Source organism: Ascaphus truei, chromosome 2, assembly GCF_040206685.1.
Source record: "Ascaphus truei isolate aAscTru1 chromosome 2, aAscTru1.hap1, whole genome shotgun sequence".
Classification (NCBI taxonomy): Eukaryota; Metazoa; Chordata; class Amphibia; order Anura; family Ascaphidae; genus Ascaphus; species Ascaphus truei.
Genome location: NC_134484.1, coordinates 9,090,824 through 9,111,308, shown reverse-complemented (window position 1 = coordinate 9,111,308; position 20,485 = coordinate 9,090,824). Strand labels below are relative to the sequence as shown.

At 39.6% G+C, this 20,485-nt stretch overlaps 1 protein-coding gene across 1 annotated transcript in view; it reads right to left on the bottom strand.

Annotated features, from left to right (window-relative positions):
• LOC142488078 (uncharacterized) overlaps nt 1-20,485 on the bottom strand; it is a 908,622-nt gene that overhangs the window by 870,847 nt on the left and 17,290 nt on the right. Inside the window, exons 14-27 of the mRNA XM_075588453.1 lie at nt 19,483-19,727; nt 18,926-19,202; nt 16,859-17,001; nt 16,200-16,476; nt 14,060-14,202; nt 13,401-13,677; nt 10,901-11,050; nt 10,249-10,524; nt 6,765-6,907; nt 6,108-6,384; nt 3,816-3,958; nt 3,167-3,443; nt 705-949; nt 148-424 (exon numbers count right to left, since the gene is read on the bottom strand). Coding sequence (XP_075444568.1) covers nt 148-424; nt 705-949; nt 3,167-3,443; nt 3,816-3,958; nt 6,108-6,384; nt 6,765-6,907; nt 10,249-10,524; nt 10,901-11,050; nt 13,401-13,677; nt 14,060-14,202; nt 16,200-16,476; nt 16,859-17,001; nt 18,926-19,202; nt 19,483-19,727 — 3,150 coding nt within the window. The remainder of the gene's footprint in view (nt 1-147; nt 425-704; nt 950-3,166; nt 3,444-3,815; nt 3,959-6,107; nt 6,385-6,764; nt 6,908-10,248; nt 10,525-10,900; nt 11,051-13,400; nt 13,678-14,059; nt 14,203-16,199; nt 16,477-16,858; nt 17,002-18,925; nt 19,203-19,482; nt 19,728-20,485) is intronic.

The following is a 20,485-nucleotide window of genomic DNA, read 5'->3' as shown; positions in this document are numbered from 1 at the left end:
TGTAACTGCCCTTACTGTAAAGAACCCTTTCATTTGTTGCTGGTGAAATCTCCTTTCCTCCAACCTTTAGGGATGAACCTGTGTCCTTTGTACTGCTCTTGGGATGAATAGAAAGTAGGACAAAGGAAGGAGCATGCTGGTACTCACACAGGGTTGTTGTTGTCTGCAGAGTTTCCGACACGGACCTCGGCCCCTTTCAGACGCTCAGGGCAGCAGTCCTGCCTGTTCGCTATAACAATTGTATCTATCTTATAGCTCTGCTTCAGGTCCAGTCTCCACCAGGGATCTTTCTCATTGTTCGTGTGGGTGCAGGTTTGTGTAGAGAATACACCGTTCTTGTTGCCATCAATAGCTTTGTCAGCAGTAGCAAATGGGATGTAATTGGAGCTTTGACTGGCTTCTCCCAATCTTGCTAAATTTGGCGCTAAAACGAAAACAGGTTATTTTAGACTGGTAACTATTCCAACAGAAGACAGGCACACACACAAAATACACACTGAGCTGGGGCTGATGTAGTAGCTTCATTGGTAAAGGACTTCAATTATTTTGTCCACAGCCCGGGAAACCCTTTTAATGATGGAATTCCATCTCTGCTGGATTCTTTTTATATGCAGAAAGAGGCCGTGTCGAGATTAGGAGTGGAAGGATTGTAAATGGGCGCTCATGTTTAGAATAGAGGTTTACCAAATGTGAATAACATATACCTTTTTTGTTGCCATCAATAGCTTGATCAGCAGTAATAGCATATGGAAAACCGATGTGATTGGAGCTTTGTTTGGCTTCTCCCAATCTTGCTATATTTGTGCTTGGTGTAACCCCATAGATTTCCACTTCACACAGGGTGAGATACTCTGAGCGTCCAGGAATAACCACACTGACATAACGACCCTCCATCCCCTTGCAGAAAAGAGTAATTATGGGTTTGGAAATGTCGTTGATGGTTTCACATCTGGAGAAGAAGGAAAGAACAGGATATGTAACGAACAGAAACAAATATTTGATGTTACAAAGACATATAAAAGAAAGATAACTGAACTAATTCTAGAAATATATGTATGTACAGAACTGTATGTATGTATGTATATATGTATGTATATATGCATTCAGGTTTTTTCTTTGCTATGTGTATATGTCTTATATTAGTCATTTCTCCTTCTCTATTTCTTTTTAGCCTTTAAGATCTTCTCTATACAGTAAGTCTCAAAAGAATACTGTAGGTGCTGCAGATAAATCCTTGGGAAAGGCTGCAGTGAGGTGCTAAATGTTCATCTGCAAAATCATAATTATATCAAGAGTGACCATTCTTTTGATATTCCTTTCCAGTTGTCCTCTAGCGCACCCGATAACATACTCTATGTTTCCCGATGTTGCCCATTTCCTATCGAAATTTACCACCTGTCTGTATGCATATTATTACTGCCTGTCTGTATGCATATTATTATCGCCTGTCTGTATGCATATTATTACCGCCTGTCTGTATGCATATTATTACTGCCTGTCTGTATGCATATTATTACCGCCTGTCTGTATGCATATTATTACCGCCCGTCTGTATGCATATTATTACCACCTGTCTGTATACATATTATTACTGCCTGTCTGTATGCATATTATTACCGCCTGTCTGTATGCATATTATTACCGCCTGTCTGTATGCATATTATTACCACCTGTCTGTATACATATTATTACTGCCTTTCTGTATGCATATTATTACCGCCTGTCTGTATGCATATTATTACCCCCTGTCTGTATGCATATTATTACCGCCTGTCTGTGTGCATATTATTACTGCCTGTCTGTATGCATATTATTACCGCCTGTCTGTATGCATATTATTACTGCCTGTCTGTATGCATATTATTACCACCTGTCTGTATGCATATTATTACTGCCTGTCTGTATGCATATTATTACCGCCTGTCTGTATGCATATTATTACTGCCTGTCTGTATGCATATTACTACCGCCTGTCTGTATGCATATTATTACTGCAGCCTGTCTGTATGCATATTATTACCGCCTGTCTGTGTGCATATTATTACCGCCTGTCTGTATGCATATTATTACCACCTGTCTGTATGCATATTATTACTGCCTGTCTGTATGCATATTATTACCGCCTGTCTGTATGCATATTATTACTGCCTGTCTGTATGCATATTATTACCGCCTGTCTGTATGCATATTATTACCACCTGTCTGTATGCATATTATTACCGCCTGTCTGTATGCATATTATTACCGCCTGTCTGTATGCATATTATTACCGCCTGTCTGAATGCATATTATTACTGCCTGTCTGTATGCATATTATTACCGCCTGTCTGAATGCATATTATTACGCCTGTCTGTATGCATATTATTACGCCTGTCTGTATGCATATTATTACTGCAGCCTGTCTGTATGCATATTATTACTGCAGCCTGTCTGTATGCATATTAGTACTGCAGCCTGCGGGATATGTGGCATTTTCTATAACAAACTCTGCACAGTTTGATTCTTTAGCTAGAACAGTAATTAGTCGATTTCTGTACATGGAAGGTTTTTCTCTGTCTGTGTAATGGCGCTGTGATCACTGTGTGTAGCTGGTGGCAAAGGAGATAACCTGTATTAATATTTCTATTACCAATAAATCTTTATCTTCATGGAGCCAATATATAGTTACATAGTAGATGAGTTTGAAAAAATACATACTTTTTGTCCATCAAGTTCAACCTATGCTAGATTTACACGACAGATACTTTATCCAATATCTGTATTTACAGTATATTGATCCAGAGGGAGGCAAACAAAAAACCCCAGTGACATCATCTAATGATATTTCATAAGGAGAAAAAAAATCCCTTCCTGACTCCAAATTTTGGCAATCAGATTACTCACTGGATCAAAATCCTTCCCGTGTTTACTTATTTGGTATATCCCTGTATACCTTTCCTTTCTAATAAGATGTCCAACTTTTTTTGAACAAATCTATTGTATCCGCCATCACAGTCTCCATGGGTAATGAATTCCACACTATAACTGCCCTTACTGTAAAGAACCCTTTCATTTGTTGCTGGTGAAATTTCCTTTCCTCCAACCTTTAGGGATGGCCCGAGTCCTTTGTACTGCTCTTGGGATGAATAGAAAGTAGGACAAAGGAAGGAGCATGCTGGTACTCACACAGGGTTGTTGTTGTCTGCAGAGTTTCCGACACGGACCTCGGCCCCTTTCAGACGCTCAGGGCAGCAGTCCTGCCTGTTCGCTATAACAATTGTATCTATCTTATAGCTCTGCTTCAGGTCCAGTCTCCACCAGGGATCTTTCTCATTGTTCGTGTGGGTGCAGGTTTGTGTAGAGAATACACCGTTCTTGTTGCCATCAATAGCTTTGTCAGCAGTAGCAAATGGGATGTAATTGGAGCTTTGACTGGCTTCTCCCAATCTTGCTAAATTTGACGCTAAAACGAAAACAGGTTATTTTAGACTGGTAACTATTCCAACAGAAGACAGGCACACACACAAAATACACACTGAGCTGGGACTGATGTAGTAGCTTCATTGGTAAAGGACTTCAATTATTTTGTCCACAGCCCGGGAAACCCTTTTAATGATGGAATTCCATCTCTGCTGGATTCTTTTTATATGCCGTGTCGAGATTAGGAGTGGAAGGATTGTAAATGGGCGCTCATGTTTAGAATAGAGGTTTACCAAATGTGAATAACATATACCTTTTTTGTTGCCATCAATAGCTTGATCAGCAGTAATAGCATATGGAAAACCGATGTGATTGGAGCTTTGTTTGGCTTCTCCCAATCTTGCTATATTTGTGCTTGGTGTAACCCCATAGATTTCCACTTCACACAGGGTGAGATACTCTGAGCGTCCAGGAATAACCACACTGACATAACGACCCTCCATCCCCTTGCAGAAAAGAGTAATTATGGGTTTGGAAATGTCGTTGATGGTTTCACATCTGGAGAAGAAGGAAAGAACAGGATATGTAACGAACAGAAACAAATATTTGATGTTACAAAGACATATAAAAGAAAGATAACTGAACTAATTCTAGAAATATATGTATGTACAGAACTGTATGTATGTATGTATATATGTATGTATATATGCATTCAAGTTTTTTCTTTGCTATGTGTATATGTCTTATCATATTAGTCATTTCTCCTTCTCTATTTCTTTTTAGCCTTTAAGATCTTCTCTATACAGTAAGTCTCAAAAGAATACTGTAGGTGCTGCAGATAAATCCTTGGGAAAGGCTGCAGTGAGGTGCTAAATGTTGATCTGCAAAATCATAATTATATCAAGAGTGACCATTCTTTTGATATTCCTTTCCAGTTGTTCTAGCGCACCCGATAACATACTCTATGTTTCCCGATGTTGCCCATTTCCTATCGAAATTTACCACCTGTCTTTATGCATATTATTACTGCCTGTCTGTAAGCATATTATTACCACCTGTCTGTATGCATATTATTACTGCCTGTCTGTAAGCATATTATTACCGCCTGTCTGTATGCATATTATTACCGCCTGTCTGTATGCATATTATTACTGCCTGTCTGTATGCATATTTTTACCGCCTGTCTGTATGCATATTATTACCGCCTGTCTGTATGCATATTATTACTGCCTCTCTGTATGCATATTATTACCGCCTGTCTGTATGCATATTATTACTGCAGCCTGTCTGTATGCATATTATTACCACCTGTCTGTATACATATTATTACTGCCTGTCTGTATGCATATTATTACCGCCTATCTGTATTCATATTATTACCGCCTGTCTGTATGCATATTATTACCGCCTGTCTGTATGCATATTATTACCGCCTGTCTGTATGCATATTATTACTGCCTGTCTGTATGCATATTATTACCGCCTGTCTGTATGCATATTATTACTGCCTGTCTGTATGCATATTATTACCGCCTGTCTGTATGCATATTATTACCGCCTGTCTGTATGCATATTATTACCGCCTGTCTGTATGCATATTATTACTGCCTGTCTGTATGCATATTACTACCGCCTGTCTGTATGCATATTATTACTGCAGCCTGTCTGTGTGCATATTATTACCGCATGTCTGTATGCATATTATTACCACCTGTCTGTATGCATATTATTACCGCCTGTCTGTATGCATATTATTACTGCCTGTCTGTATGCATATTATTACCACCTGTCTGTATGCATATTATTACCGCCTGTCTGTATGCATATTATTACCGCCTGTCTGTATGCATATTATTACCGCCTGTCTGAATGCATATTATTACTGCCTGTCTGTATGCATATTATTACGCCTGTCTGAATGCATATTATTACTGCAGCCTGTCTGTATGCATATTATTACTGCAGCTTGTCTGTATGCATATTAGTACTGCAACCTGCGGGATATGTGGCATTTTCTATAACAAACTCTGCACAGTTTGATTCTTTAGCTAGAACAGTAATTAGTCGATTTCTGTACATGGAAGGTTTTTCTCTGTCTGTGTAATGGCGCTGTGATCACTGTGTGTAGCGGGTGGCAAAAGAGATAACCTGTATTAATATTTCTATTACCAATAAATCTTTATCTTCATGGAGCCAATATATAGTTACATAGTAGATGAGTTTGAAAAAAGACATACTTTTTGTCCATCAAGTTCAACCTATGCTAGATTTACACGACAGATACTTTATCCAATATCTGTATTTACAGTATATTGATCCAGAGGGAGGCAAACAAAAAACCCCAGTGACATCATCTAATGATATTTCATAAGGGGAAAAAAAATCCCTTCCTGACTCCAAATTTTGGCAATCAGATTACTCACTGGATCAACATCCTTCCCATGTTTACTTATTTGGTATATCCCTGTATACCTTTCCTTTCTAATAAGATGTCCAACTTTTTTTTGAACAAATCTATTGTATCCGCCATCACAGTCTCCATGGGTAATGAATTCCACATTGTAACTGCCCTTACTGTAAAGAACCCTTTCATTTGTTGCTGGTGAAATCTCCTTTCCTCCAACCTTTAGGGATGAACCTGTGTCCTTTGTACTGCTCTTGGGATGAATAGAAAGTAGGACAAAGGAAGGAACATGCTGGTACTCACACAGGGTTCTTGTTGTCTGCAGAGTTTCCGACACGGACTTCGGCCCCTTTCAGACGCTCAGGGCAGCAGTCCTGCCTGTTCGCTATAACAATTGTATCTATCTTATTGCTCTGCTTCATGTCCAGCTTCCACCAGGGATCTTTCTCATTGTTCGTGTGGGTGCAGGTTTGTGTAGAGAATAAACCGTTCTTGTTGCCATCAATAGCTTTGTCAGCAGTAGCAAATGGGATGTAATTGGAGCTTTGACTGGCTTCTCCCAATCTTGCTAAATTTGGCGCTAAAACGAAAACAGGTTATTTTAGACTGGTAACTATTCCAACAGAAGACAGGCACACACACAAAATACACACTGAGCTGGGACTGATGTAGTAGCTTCATTGGTAAAGGACTTCAATTATTTTGTCCACAGCCCGGGAAACCCTTTTAATGATGGAATTCCATCTCTGCTGGATTCTTTTTATATGCAGAAAGAGGCCGTGTCGAGATTAGGAGTGGAAGGATTGTAAATGGGCGCTCATGTTTAGAATAGAGGTTTACCAAATGTGAATAACATACCTTTTTTGTTGCCATCAATAGCTTGATCAGCAGTAATAGTATATGGAAAACCGATGTGATTGGAGCTTTGTTTGGCTTCTCCCAATCTTGCTATATTTGTGCTTGGTGTAACCCCATAGACTTCCACTTCACACAGGGTGAGATACTCTGAGCGTCCAGGAATAACCACACTGACATAACGACCCTCCATCCCCTTGCAGAAAAGAGTAATTATGGGTTTGGAAATGTCGTTGATGGATCCACATCTGTAGAAGAAGGAAAGAAATGGATAAGTAACGAACAGAAACAAATATTTGATGTTACAAAGACATATAAAAGAAAGATAACTGAACTAATTCTAGAAATATATGTGTAGCGGTCATGTAAAATGGCTACAGTCATCTCTCCTGCTGACAGTAAGGCCTGGTAAGTTGTGGGCATGCCAGCAGTACTTATGGAGGTTTGCCCTCACACCCTGGTGGGGTGCCCTGTGTATGGATGGGAGTGGTCACATGCTCTGACTCCATGGTTAGTGATGTCAGAGGTGTGTCAGCTTCCAGAGTGTACACAAGGCACAGCACTGTGTCTAAGAGTTAGTCCTGCGAGAGTTCTAGTTCAAGTTCTAGTCCTAGCCTCAGTTACTGGAAAGTTCTGGTTATGTTATAGTCACTGAAGAGGCGACTGTGTCCAGGGACCTGGCACAGGGCAGTGATCCCTGCGGGGATAGGGAATCCCTATCTAAGGAGAGATACACCTTTTAAAGGGAGGCACTGACTGATCATGAGTGGCTAGATATCTACTGCGAGGGGCAGCTAGCCCACTCAGGCAATAAAGATGTTCTCAATCACAAACCCTCTCGTGTACATGTGTGTGAATGTACAGAGAGGAGCACCACGGAGGAGTTCCTCGCCAGGACCATCCCCAAGTGACCGAAGGGACCCTGATGAGGTGGAGGCGCTGCACTGGAACTAGGTAGGACTCAGCACACTACCTCAGCTGCCTGTCTGGACGGGTCCTCCCCAAACACCATCATGCGGGAGACTCAGGAGTCCTGTTGCCAACAGGTGCACCACCAGACACTACCACACTGTAATGGGGGCCGGCTAGATCACAGGGGCCAATGTGAGATTGGGTGGGTCAGGCCGGGCCAGAAATACCGTTACATATGTATGTACAGAACTGTATGCATGTATGTATATATGCATTCAGGTTTTTTCTTTGCTATGTGTATATGTCTTATCATATTAGTCATTTCTCCTTCTCTATTTCTTTTTAGCCTTTAAGATCTTCTCTATACAGTAAGTCTCAAAAGAATACTGTAGGTGCTGCAGATAAATCCTTGGGAGAGTCTGCAGTGAGGTGCTAAATGTTGATCTGCAAAATCGTAATTATATCAAGAGTGACCATTCTTTTGATATTCCTTTCCAGCTGTCCCCTAGCGTACCCGATAACATACTCTATGTTTCCCGATGTTGCTCACCCTGAGGAATAGGCTCTGCAGCCTCTAAGTCCATTTTCCTGTGTCCCCACTCACATTGTCCACCCCCTGCTGCACAGAGATCTTCAGCCTGTGTTATTGGGTATATAGTGAGGTGACATCGCACGTCACTAAACGCGTGCGAAACGCGTAGAGCGTAGCCCTCAACGTGACATCCTGAGGGAGACAGTCTCCAGCTGATGCTCCGGTGGCGCCAAGTGTTCCGTCAAACCGGAAGTGACGTTTCGGCATCCAGTCTGCAGCACAGGACAGATACCGGGGGAGAAGACAGACGTGCAGGAGGTCCACGAGGTCGCGACTCGGCGTTCCAACTCTAACCTGTTACCCACGCCTGTTTTACCTGGTATCTTGTAAGCCTTAAATTTTACCATTTGCGGATAAATTTTATTTTGGCTTTTTAACCTTGGCTCTGTTGTCTCTCTTCTGGGATATCGTTCTCCCTAACTATATGCTGTTTATGGACCATAATCCTTGATCCAGCACTCTGTTGCTCCTTGGAGCCCTACCATTTAATGTATTATGTGTGTAGGCAGTATACACTATGGTATTTTTTTTTATATATTTTTTCAGGTACTGACGCTCCCCTGTTTTCATATTATTACCGCCTGTCTGTATGCATATTATTACCACCTGTCTGTATGCATATTATTACTGCCTGTCTGTATGCATATTATTACCGCCTGTCTGTATGCATATTATTACTGCCTGTCTGTATGCATATTATTACTGCCTGTCTGTATGCATATTATTACTGCCTGTCTGTATACATATTATTACCGCCTGTCTGTATGCATATTATTACCGCCTGTCTGTATGCATATTATTACTGCCCGTCTGTATGCATATTATTACCGCCTGTCTGTGTGCATATTATTACCTCCTGTCTGTATGCATATTATTACCACCTGTCTGTATGCATATTATTACCACCTGTCTGTATGCATATTATTACTGCCTGTCTGTATGCATATTATTACCGCCTGTCTGTGTGCATATTATTACCGCCTCTCTGTGTGCATATTATTACCGCCTGTCTGTGTGCATATTATTACCGCCTGTCTGTATGCATATTATTACCGCCTGTCTGTATGCATATTATTACCGTCTGTCTGTATGCATATTATTACTGCAGCCTGTCTGTATGCATATTATTACTGCAGCCTGTCTGTATGCATATTATTACTGCAGCCTGTCTGTATGCATATTATTACCGCCTGTCTGTATGCATATTATTACCGCCTGTCTGTATGCATATTATTACCGCCTGTCTGTATGCATATTATTACTGCCTGTCTGTATGCATATTATTACCGCCTGTCTGTATGCATATTATTACTGCTGCCTGTCTGTATGCATATTATTACTGCAGCCTGTCTGTATGCATATTAGTACTGCAGCCTGTGGGATATGTGGCATTTTCTATAACAAACTCTGCACAGTTATTCTTTTGCTTGAACAGTAATTAGTCGATTTCTGTACATGGAAGGGTTATCTCTGTCTGTGTAATGGCGCTGTGATCACTGTGTGTAGCTGGTGGCAAAGGAGATAACCTGTATTAATATTTCTATTACCAATAAATCTTTATCTTCATGGAGCCAGTATATAGTTACATAGTAGATGAGTTTGAAAAAAGACATACTTTTTGTCCATCAAGTTCAACCTATGCTAGATTTACACGACAGATACTTTATCCAATATCTGTATTTACAGTATATTGATCCAGAGGGAGGCAAACAAAAACCCCCAGTGACATCATCTAATGATATTTCATAAGGGGAAAAAAAAATCCCTTACTGACTCCAAATTTTGGCAATCAGATTACTCACTGGATCAACATCCTTCCCGTGTTTACTTATTTGGTATATCCCTGTATACATTTCCTTTCTAAAAAGATGTCTAATTTTTTTTGAACAAATCTATTGTATCCGCCATCACTGTCTCCATGGGTAATGATTTCCACACTGTAACTGCCCTTACTGTAAAGAACCCTTTCATTTGTTGCTGGTGAAATCTCCTTTCCTCCAACCTTTAGGGATGAACCTGTGTCCTTTGTACTGCTCTTGGGATGAATAGAAAGTAGGACAAAGGAAGGAGCATGCTGGTACTCACACAGGGTTCTTGTTGTCTGCAGAGTTTCCGACACGGACCTCGGCCCCTTTCAGACGCTCAGGGCAGCAGTCCTGCCTGTTCGTTATAACAATTGTATCTATCTTATAGCTCTGCTTCAAGTCCAGTCTCCACCAGGGATCTTTCTCATTGTTCGTGTGGGTGCAGGTTTGTGTAGAGAATACACCGTTCTTGTTGCCATTAATAGCTTTGTCAGCAGTAGCAAATGTGATGTAATTGGAGCTTTGACTGGCTTCTCCCAATCTTGCTAAATTTGGCGCTAAAACGAAAACAGGTTATTTTAGACTGGTAACTATTCCAACAGAAGACAGGCACACACACAAAATACACACTGAGCTGGGACTGATGTAGTAGCTTCATTGGTAAAGGACTTCAATTATTTTGTCCACAGCCCGGGAAACCCTTTTAATGATGGAATTCCATCTCTGCGGAATTCTTTTTATATGCAGAAAGAGGCCGTGTCGAGATTAGGAGTGGAAGGATTGTAAATGGGCGCTCATGTTTAGAATAGAGGTTTACCAAATGTGAATAACATATACCTTTTTTGTTGCCATCAATAGCTTGATCAGCAGTAATAGCATATGGAAAACCGATGTGATTGGAGCTTTGTTTGGCTTCTCCCAATCTTGCTATATTTGTGCTTGGTGTAACCCCATAGATTTCCACTTCACACAGGGTGAGATACTCTGAGCGTCCAGGAATAACCACACTGACATAACGACCCTCCATCCCCTTGCAGAAAAGAGTAATTATGGGTTTGGAAATGTCGTTGATGGTTTCACATCTGGAGAAGAAGGAAAGAACAGGATATGTAACGAACAGAAACAAATATTTGATGTTACAAAGACATATAAAAGAAAGATAACTGAACTAATTCTAGAAATATATGTATGTACAGAACTGTATGTATATATGTATGTGTGTATATATGCATTCAGGTTTTTTCTTTGCTATGTGTATATGTCTTATCATATTAGTCATTTCTCCTTCTCTATTTCTTTTTAGCCTTTAAGATCTTCTCTATACAGTAAGTCTCAAAAGAATACTGTAGGTGCTGCAGATAAATCCTTGGGAAAGGCTGCAGTGAGGTGCTAAATGTTGATCTGCAAAATCATAATTATATCAAGAGTGACCATTCTTTTGATATTCCTTTCCAGTTGTTCTAGCGCACCCGATAACATACTCTATGTTTCCCGATGTTGCCCATTTCCTATCGAAATTTACCACCTGTCTGTATGCATATTATTACTGCCTGTCTGTATGCATATTATTATCGCCTGTCTGTATGCATATTATTACCGCCTGTCTGTATGCATATTATTACTGCCTGTCTGTATGCATATTATTACCGCCTGTCTGTATGCATATTATTACTGCCTGTCTGTATACATATTATTACCGCCTGTCTGTATGCATATTATTACTGCAGCCCGTCTGTATGCATATTATTACTGCCTCTCTGTATGCATATTATTACTGCCTGTCTATATGCATATTATTACTGCCTGTCTGTATGCATATTATTACCGCCCGTCTGTATGCATATTATTACCACCTGTCTGTATACATATTATTACTGCCTGTCTGTATGCATATTATTACTGCCTGTCTGTATGCATATTATTACCGCCTGTCTGTATGCATATTATTACTGCAGCCTGTCTGTATGCATATTATTACCGCCTGTCTGTATGCATATTATTACCGCCTGTCTGTATGCATATTATTACCGCCTGTCTGTATGCATATTATTACCGCCTGTCTGTATGCATATTATTACTGCCTGTCTGTATGCATATTATTACCGCCTGTCTGTATGTCATATTATTACTTCCTGTCTGTATGCATATTACTACCGCCTGTCTGTATGCATATTATTACTGCAGCCTGTCTGTATGCATATTATTACCGCCTGTCTGTGTGCATATTATTACCGCCTGTCTGTATGCATATTATTACCACCTGTCTGTATGCATATTATTACCGCCTGTCTGTATGCATATTATTACTGCCTGTCTGTATGCATATTATTACCGCCTGTCTGTATGCATATTATTACCGCCTGTCTGTATGCATATTATTACTGCCTGTCTGTATGCATATTATTACCGCCTGTCTGTATGCATATTATTACCGCCTGTCTGTATGCATATTATTACTGCCTGTCTGTATGCATATTATTACCGCCTGTCTGTATGCATATTATTACTGCCTGTCTGTATGCATATTATTACTGCAGCCTGTCTGTATGCATATTATTACCGCCTGTCTGTGTGCATATTATTACCGCCTGTCTGTATGCATATTATTACCACCTGTCTGTATGCATATTATTACCGCCTGTCTGTATGCATATTATTACTGCAGCCTGTCTGTATGCATATTATTACTGCAGCCTGTCTGTATGCATATTAGTACTGCAGCCTGTGGGATATGTGGCATTTTCTATAACAAACTCTGCACAGTTATTCTTTTGCTTGAACAGTAATTAGCCGATTTCTGTACATGGAAGGGTTATCTCTGTCTGTGTAATGGCGCTGTGATCACTGTGTGTAGCTGATGGCAAAGGAGATAACCTGTATTAATATTTCTATTACCAATAAATCTTTATCTTCATGGAGCCAGTATATAGTTACATAGTAGATGAGTTTGAAAAAAGACATACTTTTTGTCCATCAAGTTCAACCTATGCTAGATTTACACGACAGATACTTTATCCAATATCTGTATTTACAGTATATTGATCCAGAGGGAGGCAAACAAAAACCCCAGTGACATCATCTAATGATATCTCATAAGGGGAAAAAAAAATCCCTTCCTGACTCCAAATTTTGGCAATCAGATTACTCACTGGATCAACATCCTTCCCGTGTTTACTTATTTGGTATATCCCTGTATACATTTCCTTTCTAAAAAGATGTCTAATTTTTTTTGAACAAATCTATTGTATCCGCCATCACTGTCTCCATGGGTAATGATTTCCACACTGTAACTGCCCTTACTGTAAAGAACCCTTTCATTTGTTGCTGGTGAAATCTCCTTTCCTCCAACCTTTAGGGATGAACCTGTGTCCTTTGTACTGTTCTTGGGATGAATAGAAAGTAGGACAAAGGAAGGAGCATGCTGGTACTCACACAGGGTTCTTGTTGTCTGCAGAGTTTCCGACACGGACCTCGGCCCCTTTCAGACGCTCAGGGCAGCAGTCCTGCCTGTTCGTTATAACAATTGTATTTATCTTATAACTCTGCTTCAGATCCAGATTCCACCAGGGATCTTTCTCATTGTTCGTGTGGGTGCAGGTTTGTGTAGAGAATAAACCGTTCTTGTTGCCATCAATAGCTTTGTCAGCAGTAGCAAATGGGATGTAATTGGAGCTTTGACTGGCTTCTCCCAATCTTGCTAAATTTGGCGCTAAAACGAAAACAGGTTATTTTAGACTGGTAACTATTCCAACAGAAGACAGGCACACACACAAAATACACACTGAGCTGGGACTGATGTAGTAGCTTCATTGGTAAAGGACTTCAATTATTTTGTCCACAGCCCGGGAAACCCTTTTAATGATGGAATTCCATCTCTGCGGAATTCTTTTTATATGCAGAAAGAGGCCGTGTCGAGATTAGGAGTGGAAGGATTGTAAATGGGCGCTCATGTTTAGAATAGAGGTTTACCAAATGTGAATAACATATACCTTTTTTGTTGCCATCAATAGCTTGATCAGCAGTAATAGCATATGGAAAACCGATGTGATTGGAGCTTTGTTTGGCTTCTCCCAATCTTGCTATATTTGTGCTTGGTGTAACCCCATAGATTTCCACTTCACACAGGGTGAGATACTCTGAGCGTCCAGGAATAACCACACTGACATAACGACCCTCCATCCCCTTGCAGAAAAGAGTAATTATGGGTTTGGAAATGTCGTTGATGGTTTCACATCTGGAGAAGAAGGAAAGAACAGGATATGTAACGAACAGAAACAAATATTTGATGTTACAAAGACATATAAAAGAAAGATAACTGAACTAATTCTAGAAATATATGTATGTACAGAACTGTATGTATATATGTATGTGTGTATATATGCATTCAGGTTTTTTCTTTGCTATGTGTATATGTCTTATCATATTAGTCATTTCTCCTTCTCTATTTCTTTTTAGCCTTTAAGATCTTCTCTATACAGTAAGTCTCAAAAGAATACTGTAGGTGCTGCAGATAAATCCTTGGGAAAGGCTGCAGTGAGGTGCTAAATGTTGATCTGCAAAATCATAATTATATCAAGAGTGACCATTCTTTTGATATTCCTTTCCAGTTGTTCTAGCGCACCCGATAACATACTCTATGTTTCCCGATGTTGCCCATTTCCTATCGAAATTTACCACCTGTCTGTATGCATATTATTACTGCCTGTCTGTATGCATATTATTATCGCCTGTCTGTATGCATATTATTACCGCCTGTCTGTATGCATATTATTACTGCCTGTCTGTATGCATATTATTACCGCCTGTCTGTATGCATATTATTACTGCCTGTCTGTATACATATTATTACCGCCTGTCTGTATGCATATTATTACTGCAGCCCGTCTGTATGCATATTATTACTGCCTCTCTGTATGCATATTATTACTGCCTGTCTATATGCATATTATTACTGCCTGTCTGTATGCATATTATTACCGCCCGTCTGTATGCATATTATTACCACCTGTCTGTATACATATTATTACTGCCTGTCTGTATGCATATTATTACTGCCTGTCTGTATGCATATTATTACCGCCTGTCTGTATGCATATTATTACTGCAGCCTGTCTGTATGCATATTATTACCGCCTGTCTGTATGCATATTATTACCGCCTGTCTGTATGCATATTATTACCGCCTGTCTGTATGCATATTATTACCGCCTGTCTGTATGCATATTATTACTGCCTGTCTGTATGCATATTATTACCGCCTGTCTGTATGTCATATTATTACTTCCTGTCTGTATGCATATTACTACCGCCTGTCTGTATGCATATTATTACTGCAGCCTGTCTGTATGCATATTATTACCGCCTGTCTGTGTGCATATTATTACCGCCTGTCTGTATGCATATTATTACCACCTGTCTGTATGCATATTATTACCGCCTGTCTGTATGCATATTATTACTGCAGCCTGTCTGTATGCATATTATTACTGCAGCCTGTCTGTATGCATATTAGTACTGCAGCCTGTGGGATATGTGGCATTTTCTATAACAAACTCTGCACAGTTATTCTTTTGCTTGAACAGTAATTAGTCGATTTCTGTACATGGAAGGGTTATCTCTGTCTGTGTAATGGCGCTGTGATCACTGTGTGTAGCTGATGGCAAAGGAGATAACCTGTATTAATATTTCTATTACCAATAAATCTTTATCTTCATGGAGCCAGTATATAGTTACATAGTAGATGAGTTTGAAAAAAGACATACTTTTTGTCCATCAAGTTCAACCTATGCTAGATTTACACGACAGATACTTTATCCAATATCTGTATTTACAGTATATTGATCCAGAGGGAGGCAAACAAAAAACCCCAGTGACATCATCTAATGATATTTCATAAGGAGAAAAAAAATCCCTTCCTGACTCCAAATTTTGGCAATCAGATTACTCACTGGATCAACATCCTTCCCGTGTTTACTTATTTGGTATATCCCTGTATACATTTCCTTTCTAAAAAGATGTCTAATTTTTTTTGAACAAATCTATTGTATCCGCCATCACTGTCTCCATGGGTAATGATTTCCACACTGTAACTGCCCTTACTGTAAAGAACCCTTTCATTTGTTGCTGGTGAAATCTCCTTTCCTCCAACCTTTAGGGATGAACCTGTGTCCTTTGTACTGTTCTTGGGATGAATAGAAAGTAGGACAAAGGAAGGAGCATGCTGGTACTCACACAGGGTTCTTGTTGTCTGCAGAGTTTCCGACACGGACCTCGGCCCCTTTCAGACGCTCAGGGCAGCAGTCCTGCCTGTTCGTTATAACAATTGTATTTATCTTATAACTCTGCTTCAGATCCAGATTCCACCAGGGATCTTTCTCATTGTTCGTGTGGGTGCAGGTTTGTGTAGAGAATAAACCGTTCTTGTTGCCATCAATAGCTTTGTCAGCAGTAGCAAATGGGATGTAATTGGAGCTTTGACTGGCTTCTCCCAATCTTGCTAAATTTGGCGCTAAAACGAAAACAGGTTATTTTAGACTGGTAACTATTCCAACAGAAGACAGGCACACACACAAAATACACACTGAGCTGGGACTGATGTAGTAGCTTCATTGGTAAAGGACTTCAATTATTTTGTCCACAGCCCGGGAAACCCTTTTAATGATGGAATTCCATCTCTGCGGAATTCTTTTTATATGCAGAAAGAGGCCGTGTCGAGATTAGGAGTGGAAGGATTGTAAATGGGCGCTCATGTTTAGAATAGAGGTTTACCAAATGTGAATAACATATACCTTTTTTGTTGCCATCAATAGCTTGATCAGCAGTAATAGCATATGGAAAACCGATGTGATTGGAGCTTTGTTTGGCTTCTCCCAATCTTGCTATATTTGTGCTTGGTGTAACCCCATAGATTTCCACTTCACACAGGGTGAGATACTCTGAGCGTCCAGGAATAACCACACTGACATAACGACCCTCCATCCCCTTGCAGAAAAGAGTAATTATGGGTTTGGAAATGTCGTTGATGGTTTCACATCTGGAGAAGAAGGAAAGAACAGGATATGTAACGAACAGAAACAAATATTTGATGTTACAAAGACATATAAAAGAAAGATAACTGAACTAATTCTAGAAATATATGTATGTACAGAACTGTATGTATATATGTATGTATGTATATATGCATTCAGGTTTTTTCTTTGCTATGTGTATATGTCTTATCATATTAGTCATTTCTCCTTCTCTATTTCTTTTTAGCCTTTAAGATCTTCTCTATACAGTAAGTCTCAAAAGAATACTGTAGGTGCTGCAGATAAATCCTTGGGAAAGGCTGCAGTGAGGTGCTAAATGTTGATCTGCAAAATCATAATTATATCAAGAGTGACCATTCTTTTGATATTCCTTTCCAGTTGTCCTCTAGCGCACCCGATAACATACTCTATGTTTCCCGATGTTGCCCATTTCCTATCGAAATTTACCACCTGTCTGTATGCATATTATTACTGCCTGTCTGTATGCATATTATTATCGCCTGTCTGTATGCATATTATTACCGCCTGTCTGTATGCATATTATTACTGCCTGTCTGTATACATATTATTACCGCCTGTCTGTATGCATATTATTACTGCAGCCCGTCTGTATGCATATTATTACTGCCTCTCTGTATGCATATTATTACTGCCTGTCTATATGCATATTATTACTGCCTGTCTGTATGCATATTATTACCGCCCGTCTGTATGCATATTATTACCACCTGTCTGTATACATATTATTACTGCCTGTCTGTATGCATATTATTACTGCCTGTCTGTATGCATATTATTACCGCCTGTCTGTATGCATATTATTACTGCAGCCTGTCTGTATGCATATTATTACCGCCTGTCTGTATGCATATTATTACCGCCTGTCTGTATGCATATTATTACCGCCTGTCTGTATGCATATTATTACTGCCTGTCTGTATGCATATTATTACCGCCTGTCTGTATGCATATTATTACTTCCTGTCTGTATGCATATTACTACCGCCTGTCTGTATGCATATTATTACTGCAGCCTGTCTGTATGCATATTATTACCGCCTGTCTGTGTGCATATTATTACCGCCTGTCTGTATGCATATTTTTACCACCTGTCTGTATGCATATTATTACCGCCTGTCTGTATGCATATTATTACTGCAGCCTGTCTGTATGCATATTATTACTGCAGCCTGTCTGTATGCATATTAGTACTGCAGCCTGTGGGATATGTGGCATTTTCTATAACAAACTCTGCACAGTTATTCTTTTGCTTGAACAGTAATTAGTCGATTTCTGTACATGGAATTGTTATCTCTGTCTGTGTAATGGCGCTGTGATCACTGTGTGTAGCTGGTGGCAAAGGAGATAACCTGTATTAATATTTCTATTACCAATAAATCTTTATCTTCATGGAGCCAGTATATAGTTACATAGTAGATGAGTTTGAAAAAAGACATACTTTTTGTCCATCAAGTTCAACCTATGCTAGATTTACACGACAGATACTTTATCCAATATCTGTATTTACAGTATATTGATCCAGAGGGAGGCAAACAAAAACCCCCCGTGACATCATCTAATGATATTTCATAAGGGGAAAAAAAAATCCCTTACTGACTCCAAATTTTGGCAATCAGATTACTCACTGGATCAACATCCTTCCCGTGTTTACTTATTTGGTATATCCCTGTATACATTTCCTTTCTAAAAAGATGTCTAATTTTTTTTGAACAAATCTATTGTATCCGCCATCACTGTCTCCATGGGTAATGATTTCCACACTGTAACTGCCCTTACTGTAAAGAACCCTTTCATTTGTTGCTGGTGAAATCTCCTTTCCTCCAACCTTTAGGGATGAACCTGTGTCCTTTGTACTGTTCTTGGGATGAATAGAAAGTAGGACAAAGGAAGGAGCATGCTGGTACTCACACAGGGTTCTTGTTGTCTGCAGAGTTTCCGACACGGACCTCGGCCCCTTTCAGACGCTCAGGGCAGCAGTCCTGCCTGTTCGTTATAACAATTGTATCTATCTTATAACTCTGCTTCAAATCCAGATTCCACCAGGGATCTTTCTCATTGTTCGTGTGGGTGCAGGTTTGTGTAGAGAATAAACCGTTCTTGTTGCCATCAATAGCTTTGTCAGCAGTAGCAAATGTGATGTAATTGGAGCTTTGACTGGCTTCTCCCAATCTTGCTAAATTTGGCGCTAAAACGAAAACAGGTTATTTTAGACTGGTAACTATTCCAACAGAAGACAGGCACACACACAAAATACACACTGAGCTGGGACTGATGTAGTAGCTTCATTGGTAAAGGACTTCAATTATTTTGTCCACAGCCCGGGAAACCCTTTTAATGATGGAATTCCATCTCTGCGGAATTCTTTTTATAAGCAGAAAGAGGCCGTGTCGAGATTAGGAGTGGAAGGATTGTAAATGGGCGCTCATGTTTAGAATAGAGGTTTACCAAATGTGAATAACATATACCTTTTTTGTTGCCATCAATAGCTTGATCAGCAGTAATAGCATATGGAAAACCGATGTGATTGGAGCTTTGTTTGGCTTCTCCCAATCTTGCTATATTTGAGCTTGGTGTAACCCCATAGATTTCCACTTCACACAGGGTGAGATACTCTGAGCGTCCAGGAATAACCACACTGACATAACGACCCTCCATCCCCTTGCAGAAAAGAGTAATTATGGGTTTGGAAATGTCGTTGATGGTTTCACATCTGGAGAAGAAGGAAAGAACAGGATATGTAACGAACAGAAACAAATATTTGATGTTACAAAGACATATAAAAGAAAGATAACTGAACTAATTCTAGAAATATATGTATGTACAGAACTGTATGTATGTATGTATATATGTATGTATATATGCATTCAGGTTTTTTCTTTGCTATGTGTATATGTCTTATCATATTAGTCATTTCTCCTTCTCTATTTCTTTTTAGCCTTTAAGATCTTCTCTATACAGTAAGTCTCAAAAAAATACTGTAGGTGCTGCAGATAAATCCTTGGGAAAGGCTGCAGTGAGGTGCTAAATGTTGATCTGCAAAATCATAATTATATCAAGAGTGACCATTCTTTTGATAGTCCTTTCCAGTTGTCCTCTAGCGCACCCGATAACATACTCTATGTTTCCCGATGTTGCCCATTTCCTATCGAAATTTACCACCTGTCTGTATGCATATTATTACTGCCTGTCTGTATGCATATTATTACTGCCTCTCTGTATGCATATTATTACCGCCTGTCTGTATGCATATTATTACCGCCTGTCTGTATGCATATTATTACCGCCTGTCTGTATGCATATTATTACCGCCTGTATGTATGCATATTATTACTGCAGCCCGTCTGTATGCATATTATTACCACCTGTCTGTATACATATTATTACTGCCTGTCTGTATGCATATTATTACTGCCTGTCTGTATGCATATTATTACCGCCTGTCTGTATGCATATTATTACTGCCTGTCT